Source organism: Lolium rigidum, chromosome 6, assembly GCF_022539505.1.
Source record: "Lolium rigidum isolate FL_2022 chromosome 6, APGP_CSIRO_Lrig_0.1, whole genome shotgun sequence".
Lineage (NCBI taxonomy): Eukaryota > Viridiplantae > Streptophyta > Magnoliopsida > Poales > Poaceae > Lolium > Lolium rigidum.
This window is the reverse complement of record NC_061513.1, coordinates 140142814-140160957: the sequence shown is the minus strand read 5'-3', so window position 1 is coordinate 140160957 and position 18144 is coordinate 140142814. Positions and strand designations below refer to the sequence as shown.

Genomic DNA, 18144 nt, shown 5'->3' with positions numbered 1-18144 from the left:
AGCGCCCAGATAATTCCAGACAAGCAGCAGTAGGCCTTGCCATCGTGCAGGTGTTCCGAAGCTGGGTAAATCGCGTACCACCGTCCCGAGTGCACTCCGCCCTATGACCCCTACTTCTTCTCCCCCTCGTGAGGATCCCTCCTCCGAGGTACCGTCGAATAGGCAACAACAAGAAGGTTCCTCGGCAATGCCCATCATGAGAGGCTTGGGTTTAGAGAAAGGCGACGATGGAGGTTCCGGAAGCGAGAGAAGACACGACGTACCCAGGTTCACGTCCCCGCGGTGGAGGATCGCTAAGTCCTGCTAGCAATTCACTATATGAATATATGTGCACAGGAGACCGCCATAGGCGGAGTTGTGTATCTAGTCTAGTTCTAATCTGCGGGTTGCGATGTCTTAGACGTATCGCCTCTATGTTTTTCTGTTTCTGAATCTCTGTCCCCTAAGGGGTGCCCCTACCTGGTTTTATGTATCAGTCAGGCTAGGGTTTACAAGAGTCCTAGTAGAATTCATATTGAAGTCTTCTTTCTTGTAGTCCAAATTAATATTCCTTGTGGGTCTAGCTTATCGAGTCCTTGCGTTGATCCATCTTCATAATCCGTACCGGGAATAGCAATGTTGGGTACTCGAAGGGTTGCCCACATCAGCTGGGGATCGCGAATATTAGGGATCTCAATATTTCCTTGTTATCATCTTGGGTGAAAAGGTTTAATTTAGATGATAAAATATGGAAAGAGATTATCCAATTCAAATATAGAACACAACATCAAGATTTGTTCGCTTGTAATGATCTGAATGCCTCCCCTTTTTACAAAGGTGTTCTATGGGCGTTCACAACAGCGTAGTTTGGATACTAATGGTTGGTTGGGAATGGCCATAAAGATTGGATGTAGTCTACGATGTACTCCCTCCGTCCACAAATAAGTGTACCTGCGGGATTTTCAAGATAAATTATGAGGTGAAATGAAAAGTACATTGGGAACATGCATCTCTCCTCTTTAATTCTTCACCTCCAATGAGCTAAGTACTTGTAGAAAACAAGAAAAATATATGCTCAATATTATTGGGTTTGATTTCCGTGCGATGAGAGAGAAGCAATTAAATTGCCTTGGGAAGATAGGAGTACACTCTTTTGTGGACAAAGCTTAGAGGCTAGATGTCCACTTATTTGAGGACGGAGGGAGTATCCTCCAAGCCTCCAAAAGCTCAACACGAAATTCTTCGTATTATAGGCTACACAGCAATGACAAATCTTGGAGAAAAGAAATATAGTTTTGAAACGCGCACTATCCAGATTCACGCCTTTATACTTTTTGTGTAGCCTACAATACAAAGTAGTATTTCACACCAAGACTTTTTGTTTCCAGTTCTTTTTATTTGCGAAACATTGAAATATGATTTTGAATTTTCGAAAATATAGGGCTCCTTTTTGGAGTTTCAGCTTAACCCGACGTACTCCTGCCCTCCCTTAACCCTAACACGCCGGCCGATGCACTGTAAGGAGCATGGCAGCCAGATTTGTGGGATTGGATCTACAGTGTATTTGTTTCTGATCGCGAAAATAATTTTGCCGCATCTACGTTCCTCCCCTCTCACGGTATGCACTGTCATGATAAAATCAGGTGAGGTTGCGATGGATGATGATGGCGGCTAGCTCTCCCGGTGGAGCCGGCCGGGAACCATCTTTCGTCGACGCGCCGCCGGAGAGGGATCCGAAAGAGGAGAAGGACTCTCGCCGGAGGAGGCTCTCTCTTTTGAGGAGCACACCCGCGGCGCCGCGCGACGGGAGGGGGCATCGCGACTCGCGAGTGGTTTTGCCGCCGCGTTAGAGACGACCGACTGACGGAACGGCCCACCTGGGTAGTGTCAAATCGATCGAGTAGAAACGAGACCCTGGTAATCTGGGATCACGTCGTTGACGCCTTGACGGTCCAGCGTTCGCCGTGTTGGATCAACGACGTACGTAGATTCCATTGCCACCCATCTCACGCCCAAACCACACAGGCACACAGGTCCAGCTCGAGAGCGAGGTCCAGACCAAGCCCGCTCGTGCGCGTGCGTCGAGTGCTCGAGTCCACTCAGTGAGCCCTCTGCCCTGGTCTAACACGCTCGGCTCGGCTCAGCTCAGTCAGCCCCGTGCGCACCTCACTTTTACCCCCCTTTTGAACCAGTCCGGCTCCGGCCCGTATATCTCACCACGCACGCACGCTATAAATCACCGCGCGCACCAGGCACTTCGCATCCCATCGATTCTCGCTCGAAGTCGAACGAACCAGTGGAACCACCACCACCACCACCACCACCATCACTACTGGTCACTGCCCCGGACCTCAGCTGCGTAACCACCATATACCTGCACAGAGCATCATACATACATGGGCAACGCCGTGCCGCGCCACCGCCACGAAGCCACGGCTCCGCGCTCCGGGGAGACGGCGCCCGTGCCATCTGGACGGAGACATGGCGGCAAGGCGGCGCGTGACGCCCCCGTGCGCCGACATCGCGGGGTCGCTGAGGACGAGCGGAAGCCGGGAGGCGGCAGCACCGTGGCGATGACGGTGAAGGTGGTGGTGACGAGGAAGGAGGCGGAGAGGCTGATCGCGCGGCTGGAGGAGCATAACGCCCAGGAGCGCAAGGCCAGGATCGCCGACATCACGCGCCGGCTCAGGGCTGGCGGGGACGGAAGCGGCGTCTGTGGCGGGAGCCCGGCGGCGGCGTGCGGGGGAGCACGGGCGCCGCCGAGGCTCGCGGCGATACAGGAGGTCTAGGTCGTTGTGGATACGTGTGTACGCGCCTAGTCACGGGCTCATGGCCTGGCTCACGGTGGTTAGTCACCGGCCGGCAGACCGGCGCCTCTGTAATTTACTAGTTCTAGCTTCAGTTCGTAACCTTGTGTCAGTCACCCACACATGCGCTTTGTTTCAGTTTGGTTCATATGTAGTGGTCCGTGGAAAGAGGTGGCAACCAGTTAGATCAAGACACTACAATATATGTTCTTATTCAGTATCGTTCTGCATACCTGAATTTCCTCGACAAATGAAAGCCAAGCTATACATAAATCTGATTATCGTGAATAGTGTATATTTCAAAACTATAAAGTTTGCTAGAATTTGCCATTTTTAAATAGCCTTGAATATACAGATTTTTACACTAAGATTTTTGCACACTTATGATGCATCATTTGCTAAATTCAAGATTTCTTTAGAATTTTTCTAAACTTTTAAAGAGCTCTATGTACCTTGGTCTCCATTTATCCACTAAATTTCCTCGTTAGTATTACCAAAAGTTTGTGTTGTACGTAACTACGTACTATCTTAGTATTTGGCTGGAAAAAAACACGGAACATGCATAAACGATGGCCACAGTCTGTCAGATCTATTTGTTAGAAAATAAGGAAGATTATGAGAGTTTTTCCTAGTTTTAGAGTTTTCTTTATTGGGCGTGATGCTAATTGAGCACGTCACTTTTGCGCTAAATAAGCTAGGCTAGATAGAAGAAGATGCATGTGGATTAACTATAAATCAAGTTTTTCTTTCTAACACTCTTACTAGTTATTGTAATCCTGATAAATGAATCTTTGAATTTGGAAAAAAATCCAAACCCATGAAAATGATCAAGCCCCGTTAGCTTTGCCCAAAGCTTGTGTATGTACTTTCCGCTTTCGAGAGCAGATTTTGGCGCACCCAGGTGCTAGTGCTCCTGGCTTTTGTAATATTGAAAAACTAGAAGGATACCCCGCGCGTTGCAGCGGGAATCTTCTAAGAAATTATATTGTCTAAATGAAATGGTATAATACATATGTAATATGAATTGTGTATAGAAGTATGCAATATTTAATTGGTCAAAATAGTTGAGATGCTAAATTTAATTCACATTATTTTTTATATTTGATGGCTATAAATTAGCTATGTTGACATTTTAATCAAAAAATGGCGACATAGATAGCTTGCATGCAAGGATACATCAATAATGAATGCTAGTGGCGATGACATGGACATTTGATTGGCTAATGGAATAGATGATGTGGACGGTTTGCATGTAGAGATAGACTAACATTAATTGCAGTTAGTTGGCGACATATATAGCTTGCATGCAAGGATACATCAATAATGAATGTTAGTGGCCATGACATGGATATTTGATTGGCTAATGGAATACATGATGTGGACGGCTTGCATGTAGAGATAGACTAACATTAATTGCAGTTAGTGGGGTTTTGCTTTATAAGAAGTATAGATTACATTTACATGTTTCAAAAAATTATAAATTTTATTCCATGAATACATGCACATGTTCTGAATACTCGTGTAAAGTTTTGGTAGAAATTGCGTTGTATTTTGAGCTAAGGAAAAGTAACAAATTTATGGGGATGGAAACTTTAGATTTTTGTCGGAAATTTGTCTTTTTCGTATAGCTCAAAATACAACATATTTTCATCCGAAATTTGCACTGTATCTTCAAAATGTTTATATATGTATGCGCATTTAATTTCAGATTTTTAAAATTACAGAAATACGTTTTTCAAATACTAGGAGCACTGGTATTCGCCAAAGAGACTTTCCGCTTTCTTGGCCGTTTCCATAACACTGCCACTCGCCCATTCAAGAGGAAAGCAACACGGCGACCACCCGAATGCGGCCAATTTTGCGGCGGTCTTCGTGCCAGTCACGGCACGTCCGTGCATACCCAGACATGGTAACGGCATCGTCTGGTGCAGTGCATCACCCCTAATCCCTAACCATCATGCCCCATCTCTCCTGATCTTCAAGCTTGACCCACGGATCGTCCATGCAAACGACTTTTACCTCAAAAGTTACACTACACCCACACCCATGAATCTGATAGCATAGATTGATCGACTTGGACTTTGGAGTGATCCAACGCCGTGAGTACCAGGGTCCGAATCAAAGGTAAGAATCTTGGAAAATACGGTCACCTCAGCCAGGGAGGACGAGATTCTTTACCTCGGAGACCTCAAGCCGCTATCAGACTGTCGCGATTGCAGAGACCGGCTCAAAGGAGTTATCGTGCGATTGTAGAGAAGGCTACGCGAGACTTATCCGAGACCGTTTCGAACAAGGTAAAGAGAGAAAGCAAATGCGCAATGGAGACATTCGCTGACGCCCAAGTTCACTTGATTGGTCTCGGAGAAATTTTGCAAAGCGACTGCCAAAGCAACCCACGACGGATTCAAGTCTTGAGCGCCAATCTCTATCCTTAAAACAATATATTACAAGTAAAGTGGGATCAGTCGCCAGTCAGCGTTTAGAAGAAAACAAAATCACGGCAATAGCCAGGTGAAACCCTGCGGAAGTGGCAGCATACCACTTAGTTGACTGTACTATTGTATTTGCACAAATCAAATTCTATCACGATAACGATTTGATAAAGGAGTCAGGGATTACAACCAAAAGTCAGCTCCAGGATACATGAATGTAGAAGTGCTTGAGGCGGAACCAGCTCCAAGTGATAACACAGCAAAAAAATCAGGGAGTAACAAACATAATACATACAGAGATCACATTAATTTCCAGTGCCAAGGCAAAATATTTCTGATCACATTACAACAAATACAGTCATACAGAGGAGCTCAGACATTGTATTTTGCTTTCTTAGTAATAGTAGTAGTTATTTATTACGACAACTCACTTCCCTCCAGAGTTGGGCTTCGCAAGCAGCTTCTTCGGAAGTTTATCCAGTGTGGTTGTTTTCAGAAGGAAAAGTCGGGCTGCACGCTCTTGTAAGGTTCCGCCACATTTTAGTCCACGAGTCTGGAGCTCCAGCTTAAGCTTCTCCATGCCAAGCACCTAGATGACAACAGAGTTGATGAGCCACATGATATAGAGAATTATTTCAGACCATAAAAAGCATACAATCTTCTGGACTCCCGTGAAGTGTGTATAAACAATCCAGGATTTAGACAAAATAAGCAAAACATCTGAAGATGGTAAACAGATTTAACCTAATGAACATAAGGAGGACATTAGAATGAAGAACTGAGACCAAGTAGAAGTAGCAAGGAGCTGGTTGATGTCTGTCATGAACCTCAGCTCACAACTGGTCAAATAAAATTACAGTAGATGGCAGTATGGCACAAATCTTGAAGGATATGAGATAGCAGAATATATATGAGAGAGAACTTGGATGACAGAAAGACTGATGATTCAATTATTTCTTACTCCCTCCGTCCAAAAATATGAGACAGTATTAAATTCCATTGTTCATTAACTTATAACTTAAACTATAATTTGTACTTCTAATATATCCAAAAAATTGTAATAAATATATATATAATTAAAAAGATTTGCAAGACGAATGCAACGACACCATTTATACATTCTGAAACCATATAATGTTGCATATATTAGTGGTCAAAGTTGTGCATCAAAGAACATACGAAAATGGCATGCCTTATATTTTGGGATGGAGGGAGTAATTCTAATCGCTTGATCTAGCTAATTATGTGATGCACAAACTATTATGAATGAGAAAACTGCTTATTTTCCCCTTAGAAGCGCTCAGTTTGCTCAAATTGCATCGAACAAACACAATTTGCTTATTTGTCAGCACACAAACACAACTTCTAGCTAGAAAATAAGAAAAAAAAGGTGTACCAATACGACTAACCGAATAACTATTTTGATTAGAAACTACTCCCTCCGATACATAACAAGTGTCGGAGATTTAATACTAAGTTAGTACAGCTTCTGTACTAAGTTTTCGACACTTATAATGGATCGGAGGGAGTACATTTTTCTAAGTTCAAAACAATTTTCTAGAACTATTTGCATTTTAAAGATGTAATTCCTTTAGTGAAAAACTATTTGATCGCTGCAAAAAATAAAGGTGCAATAATACGACTAACCAATAACTATCTTGATTAGGTACTACTTTTTTCTAAGTTCAAAACAATTTTCTAGAACTATTTGCATTTTGAAGATTTAATTCCTTTAATAAAGAACTATTTGATCCCTGCAATAAGATAAAGACCTATTTGATTTCTTGTAAATATGACTCACTACAAAATCATATTGGATTGTTTTAAGTGTTTGGAATTGATTCAATATTTACTTTAGCCACTTTATTTTCCTCCAGATTACAATTCCGAAAATCCAAACTATATCTTAGATTTTTGTGGGCCCATGCTCCACACATGACCTTCATTTCTTTTCTATTCTTTCCTAGTTAATCAGATGTCTTAAATATTCAGCCAATCACTATTCTATTCTTTTTTTCCCCCTTTGAATCCCATCTGTCAGATGCTTCTTCTATCTCAAAAGTAAGACATAGCAGCAAAAAGCATGGCAGTACAGAACATAATGTTCTTTTCTCCTTTTTTTAGGAGGTGGAGCGAGGGTAGTCTGGGGATTTAGACAAAATACTGACATGTCACATGTATATGATGGTTAGGGGAAGTTCACACATGGAAAAATAACGGCAATGGTATATAGACAAGAAGTTGTGTTTACATGATGGAAAATCAGAAAAGAGTTTATTCGATGGCAATTCAGCAAACTGAGGGTCAGTACAGCATAAAGAAGCAATTTTCTTACTATAGAGCTGACTCAGCTTGTGATCAAAGACTTCAAACTCTAAAATCCAATCTAAATAAAACAAACACTATCCTGGTCATAAGTTAGAATTTCTAAGTTCAAATCTTAAAGATAATTTTGTAATCAAACTAATGGATAGCACATACAAGATGGAGAAGGCAATTCGTGCTGCTGTAACTGCAGTCCATCCGATGAAAATATGCCAGTTCAAATGATTTATCTTCATTGCTACTACACGAGCTCATTATGCAAGTGGAGTACTAATTATATATGAGCTTCTACGCCAGTTGGCAGCTGCTTATGCATCCATTTGACACGATTCCTGTTTAGCACTTTTTGTAAGACAAGTTGGGCACACAATAGGCTGAGCTTGTGATTCTAAGGGTAATGTGAAACATGTTGAGTCTATTAGACAACAAACTATTGTGGTCAGAACAACAAATGCTATTTGGATGGTCTGAAAGTCATTTGATCTTTAACTCCTGCTTAAGTGAAATTGGGCCATCATTGTGATAGCTGACCTAGTGATTCTAAGGGTAATGTAAAACATGAACAACATATGCTATTTCGGTGGTTTGAAATTCATTTGATCTGAACTCCTGCTTAAGTGAAATTGTGCCGTCATTGTGATAGATGACTGATTATGCTATATTATTACTACTACTAAATACTAATTGATCCTAACAACTGGCATTCGGCAAGTTGCTGAATTTTCACGAGAATCCAACTGTCTAGAGCAAATGACCTTTTAATTATGACAACATCACTACGCTACTACGTACATGCCGGCAAACAGTTATTATGTAACTATGGTGATAAATATGTACCAGGAGCACCAAAGAACACAACATACCTCCAATTCTGCAGCTAAACTGAATGCTGTCAGGTCCACAGGCTCCTCTGGCAGAAGAGACTTAGTATTTACATCAGCAGATTCTTCTACTGGAGGCACCTCAGGGTCATTAAGAAGTGATGTAGCCGAACCAGTGTTCTCCACATCTGCTTTGTCATCAGATTTGAGAACTTCTTCTGAAAGAGCACTAATACCATTCTCAGAAGTTCCATTTTCAGAAGTGTTCTCAGGAGCAGGCTGATCCGTCATTCCCCCCTCAGACTCTAAAGTGGGCGACTCAGAATCACATCCTGATCTAATTGTTAACTCCATGGATTCCTGAAGAACATTTCCATTTTTCTCCGAATCACTGCTCTGGGACTTTTCACCTGAGGACTCTCCTTCTGAATGTGACCCAGAAACTGAAGCCAGATCAACCTTCTCATCCTCACTTTTGTTGGATTCATATGAGCAAAGCGCATCATCAAGAGCTAGAGGTATTGCATGTACAACCTCATAATCTTCCAAATCACTGTCACTGTCACTATCGCTCTCATCGTCTGCTACCTTCTTCTTGCCCATCCTAAAATAATTCGATCAAATCAGATAGTCAGCACCACAAAATAACAGTCCACACCACTCTTCAGCATAACATGCTCAATTACATTTTAGTAGCTAATAGGCAGATTCGCAAACAGAGAAACCCTTTTTTTTTCACGTCTCATCCTTCAACTGGCTTAAATAAGCCACTTACAAGAACTATGTAAATTTCTACATAAATGAACAGTATAAAACGCCTACAATATATCATGCTCGCTATATGAAATAAAACATAGAACCTCCACCGTATTTAGTTTGAATTTGAAGGTAAAATAACTGCTAGTCAGGATCCCAAGAATGCAAAAAAATAGCGTATCGACATTTTTACTCTGCATCCAGATCCAATAATATATTTATGAAAAGAGCTACTCCCTCCGGCTCTAAACACTTGTCACAGATTCAATGAATCTAGACACATTTTAGCGTAAATTTGCGATGAAACATTTAGCGCCAGAGGAAGTACTAAATTATTCAGATGAACTACGGTTGAAACAACATGCATCAGTTTAGCGAATTTATCAGAATTTAACAGATAAGCATCAGTTAGCTTTATCCTCTGCATTGAGATTCAATCGTAGCAGGAGAAACTAATGTATGTTCACCTGTTAAACTTCTAAACCAAATCAAACACCAACATACCTGAGTAAAGCTAACATGTTTATAAGACGAGGTACTAAATTATTCCAATGAAGTAGAGTTGAAACAACAGATAAGTTAAGCCAAACTACCCAAACTATGACAATGAACTATCACAATATTTGGGTATACAGCACAAGAGAACAACAGAAAAGTGGTTCTTCTACTAGCACTCACCAGATCTTAAGCTTCTTCGCATCACGCGGCTTGGACTCGTTGGCCTTCCTCTTCCCAAGCGACGCACGCACGGACTCCTCCACAGCACTAACGCAGCTCTCGGCATCCTTACGGTACTTCTCAAGGTACTTGTCGACCTCAGCAGCCCGAACACCGCCGCCGCGGCCCGCCTCCTTGGCCTTCTTCTTCAGGAAGTCCTCGGCGAGCCTCTCGAGGCGGCGGTCGCCGGCCTCGGCGCGCCACTCCTCGAGGCGGCGCTCGGCGTTGACGTGGCGGAGCCTGCGGCCGTTGATGTCGCGGCAGGCGTCGAAGTTGCTCGTCTTCTTCTGGCCCGCCTTGGAGGCGGCCCCGCGGAGGAGGGACCCGAACCCGCCCTTGCCGCCGCGGAGGCGGAGGAGGGCGGTGGCGGTGGGGAAGTGGGTGGAGGGGGCGGGGGCGTGGAGGGTGGTGGTCGGGGTGATGGTGCGGCGGCCGGTGACGAGAAGGAGGGCGGCGGCGGGGATGTGGGTGAGGGCGGAGATGGTGGAGAGGAGGGTGGAGCCTGTGAGGGTGGGCGTGGGGAATTGGAGGCAGCGGGTGTGGCCGTCCAGCAGGCGCACCTCGATCTGGTACTGGGTTGGCTCCGCCATGGCGCGCGGCGGTGGTGGTGGTGGTGGTGGCGGTGGTGGTGGACGGAACCCTAGCCCCGACGTAGTCGAAGAGGAGAGGAGAGAAGAGACGGAAAAGGGTGAAGAGGGGTCAACTTTGGCTATGGAGCGCGTATGTCTGGGCCCACCTGTCGGTCTCTTTTAGATGAAATTGCCGTCGGTGTCTGATCCGGTTTTTTTTTTTTTTTTGCGAATTGTCTGATCCGGTTTGGTTCGATCGATTGTCACTGACGTGCGTCAGAAGGCTACCGACCAGAAGCAGCAGAGGAGCAAATCCTCACACACGACGCTACCCTCGTGTTTTGTTCGGGCAAAGGGGAGAGACGGAGCCGACGGCGGCGTCAGGAGACGGCGACAGGGAAAGGACGAGCAAATCAGAACGGCGCCGACGAGATCCTCATCCGGCGACTGGTCCCCGGTGAGTCCTCGCGCCTCCTCCCCTTTTCCCCTCCTCCCTAGGGTTTCTTGCTGTCGCCGCCGTCCGCGACGGAGCCATGGGGATATGTGTTGTTCCCTTTTCAATAGATCATTTGAAAAATAAACTTGCTAATATAAAGGACTTGTTCATCGTATGCCTAGTTTGTGTCAATATTTGTAAGACAACTACCTACAAGCGTGTTTAGACTAGACGTATTCTCTGTCAGTGGCGGGCACACTTTTTTTGCTGATTGTGCAGAGTTGTTTGCTCATGAACATGCCTACCAGGGGATACCCTCCTGCACTCAAAATTCTGAATAAATTCGCTGCTCAAATATTCAGGGTGATGGCTGTTGTCACTATGATGAATTTGTGGGTGTTCCGAGTCTGCTGGAATTTCAAATGAATCTCTTGTCAGTGCATTGTTCAGTTATTGTTTTGGATCTTTCTACTTGACTCGAACAAATCTCGACTTCCTTTATCTATGTCCTGTGACCAGTGTGTGTGTGTGTTCAACTTTATCCATAGCCATATTTTCTTAATCCTTTCTGTTTTCGATCATACTATGATTCACCTTTTGATATGCTGATGCATACATAGTGAAGCTGTTAATTTTACTTTGTACTAAAACAATAGTGGTCTAGGATAATTAGTTTTGTCCCTCACATTTAAAATACCAATCAATCTCATGTAATGCCAGTCTAGGTGTGCTTTCTGGTAGCAGTTCAAACTAAATGGTGCTTTCTTCATGGTAGTAATCTGAATGGCATCTGTAACAGAAGGCCTCAGGGTGTGGGGTGTTTGTGCACCTCCTGGGACAATGGGGGTGGCTGCAGCACAAACATCGGAACTTTCTTTCTCTCCTGATGTACAAGTGCTACTTAAGTTGCAGCATTTATTTATTTTTCCCTTTTCAAGATAAAGTGATACTCACAGTATGTATTTATTCTGCCTTGTTGTTGCTAGTTGTGGTTTATTTTATTTAGCCGCTTGCACTTTATTTGTAAGATAGTTTACCAGTGCGTAGAACAGACAGAGTATGTCATGTCATCGTTTTTTTAATAGATACCTGCCCCTTGGCCTATTGTTGGATTGGATCAAACACCGCCATCTTGGGAACTTGTGAGAACTCCAGTTTTCGGTATGAATCTTATTTACTGCCTGTACTTAATGTGAAACCATGCAATGTAGCTCTTGTATTCTTGTTGTCCTCCTTTAATTGCTATTGTTTTAGTGCTGCAATGAATACACAAAGGCTAGAGCTTATTAGGAAGAGGAGAGAGGAAGACGACGTCGAGTTCATGTTCTTACTTTTACCACTATTGCACTATCAGAAAAGGAGTAGAAGAGGGCATCCTGGCTTTAGCTTCGGTTTGCAGTTTTAAATTTACTGATTGTCCATTATCACTTTCTGGAATGCAAAGATTGAGTTTTTATTATCTGATCTCAATCCTCTCATATCCCCTCTCATCCCAAAAAGAAAGTAACTAGAGGCTGTGGGGGAGGGTGTGGGGAAATGAGGGGAAATTAGGGGGGAAATGGGGATTGGGTAAAAGGGGGGTTTCACCCAATCCCCTCTCATCCCCAAACCCCTAGGGGGTGGAAATACCCTAGGAGTAAACAAGGCCGTAGTCTGGTCTCCCTGTCTCTCCCCCGAGTTGGATTATCCCCTCACGCCCGAATTCGTCAGGAATTGCAGCTTGTCGGATCGTAGGCGACGGGGACGGCGGCAGCGCATCAAGCCGGAGGAGACGGGCGCTCACCCAGCATCGCCACCCTGCCTCAACGCAGACAGCCGCCCCGGTGCCCGGCCGAAACCCTAGCCTCGGCGACGTCCAGTCTTCCCCGACGCCTCACGCCGGGGGAGAGTTAGCAGCAGGCGACGAGACCGTCAGGTTGGTCTCCCCCTACGACTAATTCAGCAATATTGGGTTGCGACGGCACACTGGACAAAGTTACAAAGCAGCTCTTGTTTTAATTCGTAAATTAGATGCTTTACATTAACCTATCTACCTAGTGATGATGATGTTCATGTACAAAGAAATTCGAGGATATTGGTGCTACCTAGTGGTAGTCCTCTGCTAGTGCTTCAGACTTTCTCGATTTTGTAAAAGGAAAGTTCAGTAAGCAAATGATACAAGCTGAAGCATCCAGCCTGCAGTTAATAACCGTTTCTACTCTTATGGTGTTAGGGTAGTAGTTTTTGCAGTTAATAGTACACATAAGAGGTGTGCTCATGCACTGATAATCTGTTTTCTACACCAATATTTTCCCTCTCATTAAGTTTCGAATGTATATCTTTGTTATTGTTATGCCTTTGGTATCTGCATCTGGTCTGGGCTCTTGATTTAGATGAAAATTTAGGGAAATATATGATGTTTGTTAAATATATAAGGTAGCTTATAATATTAATGAGATTGTACTATCAAAGAAGGAAAACCTGGTTCGATAAAGTTGAGGATTCTTAATTCCTAACAAGTTTGATGTATGCATGTACATGTATGTATGCATGATTTCTTGTCTCTCCCTCTGCATCTCTCTCCTATGGCTCTGCGTCCTTCACACAATAGAATGTTATGGACATGTACACCCATTGTTCAAGAATTCGGCCGAATCACCGATTAAATGGCCAGTTAATCGCTACTCAGTGGGTCACTGAATAGCCGATAAATGCTGATTACCAGATTAATCGGCCAATTAACTGGCGAATTGGCCGATTAATCGCTATTCAGTGGCCGAGCGAGCCGTTACCAGTTAACGAATTCCTGAACAATGTGTACACCTCATCTTTTCCAAATAATTTTTGCCTGTTTTTTAATGTAACAAAACTAGAATTGAGCCATTTCTTGATGATTATTGCAGCAACAACTGTGATCTCTGTTTTTTAATTGCTACTCTTGTTAATATTTATCATGATTTGTGATATTCTATCTGTGATGCAGGTGCGACAACGTCCAGAGCTAAGTCCGAGAGTCTGCTGCAACATGAAGCCCAAGGTTGCCGCAGCTGGCGGTGGCGAGAAGGGCCGCACCGTGGACCCATCGCTGCCGCGGTTCAAGTGCCAGGAGTGCCACCGGGCGCTCGTGGTCGTCGGTGTGGAGTCCTTCCCTGATAGGCTGCCCGCTCACACCAACTCAGGTAACCCCTCCCCCCTGACACATTCATGCGTGGATTTGTCACCCCTCCCTTTCATGAGCCCGTAGTAATCTAAGTGTTGGCTCTAAGTGAGCTGGAAAATTCGGCACATTTTGAATTGTGTGTTAGAAGTGGAGTTTTCTTTTGTAAAAATGGAGTCTTGTGTCATGTAGGTTCTAATGGAATGCATTACTTGCATGCCACGTGAAGGCTTTAGTTGTTGGAGAAAATCGTAGGAAATCAATCTGTATCCTTCTAATTTAAGAGGATTGTATCTCTGTAGTTAGTTTCCAAGTTATTTAGTCCTTTCCAAGTTTGTTAGGATTCTGGTTTTAGGCCTAAAGTAATGTACGAGGGCTATTTATGCCTGCCCCTAGACCCTTATGGAAAATCAATAAATAATCAGATCTATTATCCCCCTCTCTTATGTTATTCTCCCCTGCCTTTGTTGCGCGATAACCCCTCCATGGCTGGAGTTGCGCGGCAGAGGTCCAGGGGTTCGGCGTTATATCCAACTACATGACAGGCAACTGTTTCTAGAGAAGTATGGTTTTTTACTTCTATGGAGCCGATTTTAGACGAGAAATCTAAGTCTGTGAATGGTTGGGTTTAGTTTCTGGAGCCATTTTTGTTTGATATGGTAGTGGGACCTATATAGTGCTTTCAGATATCATGGTAGGGACCGTAAGTTGCTATCATTTACATTTATTTCCTTTATTATTTGACTCGAAACTAGCATATTCTCCATATTGACGGAACATTTAGTTTACACAACATAAGCTGTCATGACAATCTTAACATGTGGTGAACTACATGTATTGGTACATAGTTGAACCCACACAATCATATTCAGTAAAAGTGAAACCAGTAAATGCTCGCATACGTACATAGGAATACATATAGTGGTGCTTTAAGATGATTTAATGTTGTTGCATTGATCATGGTGCTAACCGTTCCTGATTATGCTACCTGCTGGAATTGGTTCCAGTTGCTAGTCAGTTCAGTATTAAGCTATTTCATTGCTTAGCCGATAACGGTTGGCATTTGGTTTGCTTGCCTTCTGTAAACTGATGCATCAGCATCACAGATTTGTATTCAAAGCAAAAGCAGTTTAATTTTCCATTTCCTTGTTAACATTATGATTCTATTTTGTGGTGGTAGTGGTTCTTAACTTATGTATTATGCCATTAATGAATACAGGTATGCATGCATCCTCTGTCCAGGGCAGTATCATGGGGGCGAGCAGGATGGACAGTTCTTACGTCGTGCTATCCAAGCAGAACAAATCTCAAAGCCCTGGAATTCCCCCACGCCCACCAACTGCAGCAGCAGCCCGGCATGTCGAACCTAACCAATCAACAAGAGCAATAGAGGGGTCATATATAATGCTTCCACCTGCTGCTGCTTCCATATACAAGACATCTGCCTCTGAAGGAGGTGGTGCACATCTGCCACCTCCAAGTCCTAACTCCACTAGCCCTTCGCCAGGAAACAATTCTGGATTTCACTCTAGTGTGACTGTATTAAAGCGGGCATTTGAGATTGCTAGTTCACAAACTCAGGTAAAGTAATTTGCTTAAGACACATTGAATTTGTGTGTGTATATGCACCTGTTACCGTTTCATGAAATGCATTGGTAACACAGGTGTACATATGAAATATATTTGCAGGTTGAGCAGCCACTCTGTCTGGAATGTATGAGGGTGCTTTCTGATAAGATGGATAAGGAGATTGAGGATGTAAATACTGACATTAAAGCTTATGATGTGTGTCTTCAACGTTTGGAGCAAGAATCCTACAACATACTTAGCGAAACTGATTTCAACAAGGAGAAACAAAAGGTATCGATCTCTGTCACATAACAACATATACATGTTGGATGGTAATTAATGAGGTCACAAGATTCAGGTTTTATTTTTTTGTTGTTATCCTATATGTATGCCATAATCATACATTTAGAGAGTTTCCGAATACTAGGAAACATGGTGAGCTCCAGTTTTATGCTTTGACTTGGAGCTATCATATCAAATAGCGATTGAGGAAAACGTATATTTATCTCCTGAAAAATAAAAATAAAACGATTAGTCTTGTGATTCATATTTGATATAATATTTAAGCAGCTACTCACTCTGTTCCAAAATAATCAATGTTCTAGTTTTGTCCTAGGTCAAACTAATTTAAGTTTGACAAACTTTATAGAATATGCCAACATTTAAAACACCAATTTAGTTTTATCACGTCAATCATACAAAAAAATTCCAAACATATAGATTTTACGTTGTGGATATTGACACATTTTCCTATAACTTTGGTCAAACTTCGACAAATTTGACTTACGACAAACCTAGAACATCTGGAACGGAGGGAGTACATAGCAAAACATACATGAATATTCTAGGAATAGTTTTTATTAATAAATCAGACATGTAGGGCCATGCAGTACATTCATTATAATCAGTTCATTTACGATACTCTAGTGTAAGCCTGTGTGTTTGCCATCTCAGATAGAGGAAGAAGAGAAGAAACTAAAAGCTGCTATTGAAGAGGCTGAAAAGCAGTATTCAGAAGTTACTTCTGAGATGAAGAAACTGGAAATGAAGTCTAAAGAATTTGAAGAACTAGAAGAGCGGTTTGTCTTTTCTTCACTATGCCACTTTCGATTCAGGCTTCATGTTGCTAGTTTTGCAATTTTTCTAGAGGAAGAAGGCTTTTTCTGCACAGTGATTTTAGGCAAATATGAACTGTTTGGTTTGCTTTTAAGCTCCAGCTAGTTTCTAAACAAATCTAATGTATCATATTTTTGTTCAGGTATTGGCATGAATTCAACAGTTTCCAGTTTCAGCTGACATCTCACCAGGTATTCCTATTACAGCCCACAAGAACCTCTGCTTGTCAGAATAACAGTGATCATGTTCTCTTGGTGATATTTTGAGGTTTCCTACATTATCGCTGACATGAAACTTAATACTAGAAAATTCCAACTTATTGTACAATTAGACATGCATCAGATCAGTGAACCAGCTGTATGGTTTACTTTGTACTTCTTATTTAATTGTCATTTTTTTTAAAAAGCCAGTATTAAAAGTACTCGACCAACAAGTACTAGCACCTAGGCAAGCTGGGCCGTGCACATGCACCTCTAGCCACCGAGCAACAGTTGGTTCTCTCTTGAAAAGCCCATATGGTTTACACTGTTTCTTTATGCAAAAAGCAGGAGTTCTGCTATATTCATTAGACAGTAGAAAGTTCAACAGCGAGAAGTTGCACAAAACAACTAAGCAAGTCCAGTACGGAAACAGAACACAAAAACACTTGCTTACTCCATGATGAAGTAATATTCCGAATCTGCATTTTTTATGTTTCATACTTAACAAAAAAGAACATCATAACTTTGTTTTCCTTCTGTATGTCCATTCTTTTCTTATATCTGAACTGTTTACCAACATTTTCACCTGATGCTTTTAGTCATTGCCTAAAACATATTGCCTATTCCACTTTTCAGGAAGAGAGAGATGCAGTTTTGGCAAAGATAGAAGTTTCACAGGTTCACCTGGAACTGTTAAAGCGCACAAACGTTCTCAATGATGCATTCTACATTTCACATGATGGAGTGATCGGAACAATAAACAACTTCCGTCTCGGTCGTCTCCCTAATGTACAGGTAACTATGCAAATGACAGATACAACATTGATTCATTCACTGTCATCTGTGCTTCACTTGTGCTATATTTGATCTGTGCTTGGAGTACACACAATTATCATGTGTACTAACTCCACAAATCTCTGTTGCTCTGACCTTAGGTTGAGTGGGATGAAATAAATGCTGCTTGGGGCCAGGCTGCTCTTCTGTTGCATACCATGGCTCAGTACTTCCCAAAATTTAAGTATCCTTGACACACATGACCTTTTTTATTTAATTTGTTATAAGTGATAAGTGCATTTTTTTTATTGCTATGCTAGCACTCAAGTACACTAAAATTTCTGTGAGAAGAGATGATTTTGCAATTGAATTCCTGAACTTCTATCTAGGTACCGGATCAAGATTCACCCCATGGGAAGCTATCCAAGAGTAACAGACATTAACAATAATACATATGAACTGTAAGCTTTATCCTGGAAATTTACTCCTTTTCTGCCTAGGATGATA

General features: G+C 42.6%; 2 protein-coding genes across 2 annotated transcripts; one reads left to right on the top strand and one right to left on the bottom strand.

Moving 5' to 3' along the window:
* Nucleotides 1-5494: 5494 nt before the first annotated feature.
* Nucleotides 5495-10437, bottom strand: LOC124667031 (replication stress response regulator SDE2-like). The gene is made up of 3 exons (XM_047204365.1): nt 9799-10437; nt 8407-8968; nt 5495-5807 (listed from the first exon to the last, which is right to left on the bottom strand). Exons 1-3 carry the CDS (start codon nt 10425-10427, stop codon nt 5646-5648), a joined length of 1353 nt encoding a protein of 450 aa, XP_047060321.1. The 5' UTR covers nt 10428-10437; the 3' UTR covers nt 5495-5645.
* Nucleotides 10438-12658: 2221 nt separating this feature from the next.
* On the top strand, nt 12659-17891 carry LOC124661133 (beclin-1-like protein). Its single transcript, XM_047198989.1, has 8 exons — nt 12659-12757; nt 13805-14000; nt 15198-15559; nt 15668-15838; nt 16502-16626; nt 16806-16854; nt 17500-17658; nt 17799-17891. The coding sequence occupies exons 2-8, from the start codon at nt 13847-13849 to the stop codon at nt 17889-17891; spliced, it is 1113 nt and encodes a 370-aa protein (XP_047054945.1). The 5' UTR covers nt 12659-12757; nt 13805-13846.
* Nucleotides 17892-18144: the final 253 nt, after the last annotated feature.

Bases quoted from the DNA above. Each gene is read 5' to 3' on its own strand.
- LOC124667031 (XM_047204365.1), bottom strand. From the start codon at position 10,427: ATGGCGGAGCCAACCCAGTACCAGATCGAGGTGCGCCTGCTGGACGGC. The intron at 8,969-9,798 runs GTGAGTGCTAGT...GAATTATTTTAG, and splicing joins GCGAAGAAGCTTAAGATCTG to GATGGGCAAGAAGAAGGTAG. The intron at 5,808-8,406 runs GTATGTTGTGTT...GTTGTCATCTAG, and splicing joins GTTTAGCTGCAGAATTGGAG to GTGCTTGGCATGGAGAAGCT.
- LOC124661133 (XM_047198989.1), top strand. From the start codon at position 13,847: ATGAAGCCCAAGGTTGCCGCAGCTGGCGGTGGCGAGAAGGGCCGCACC. The intron at 15,560-15,667 runs GTAAAGTAATTT...ATATATTTGCAG, and splicing joins TTGCTAGTTCACAAACTCAG to GTTGAGCAGCCACTCTGTCT. The intron at 16,627-16,805 runs GTTTGTCTTTTC...ATTTTTGTTCAG, and splicing joins TTTGAAGAACTAGAAGAGCG to GTATTGGCATGAATTCAACA.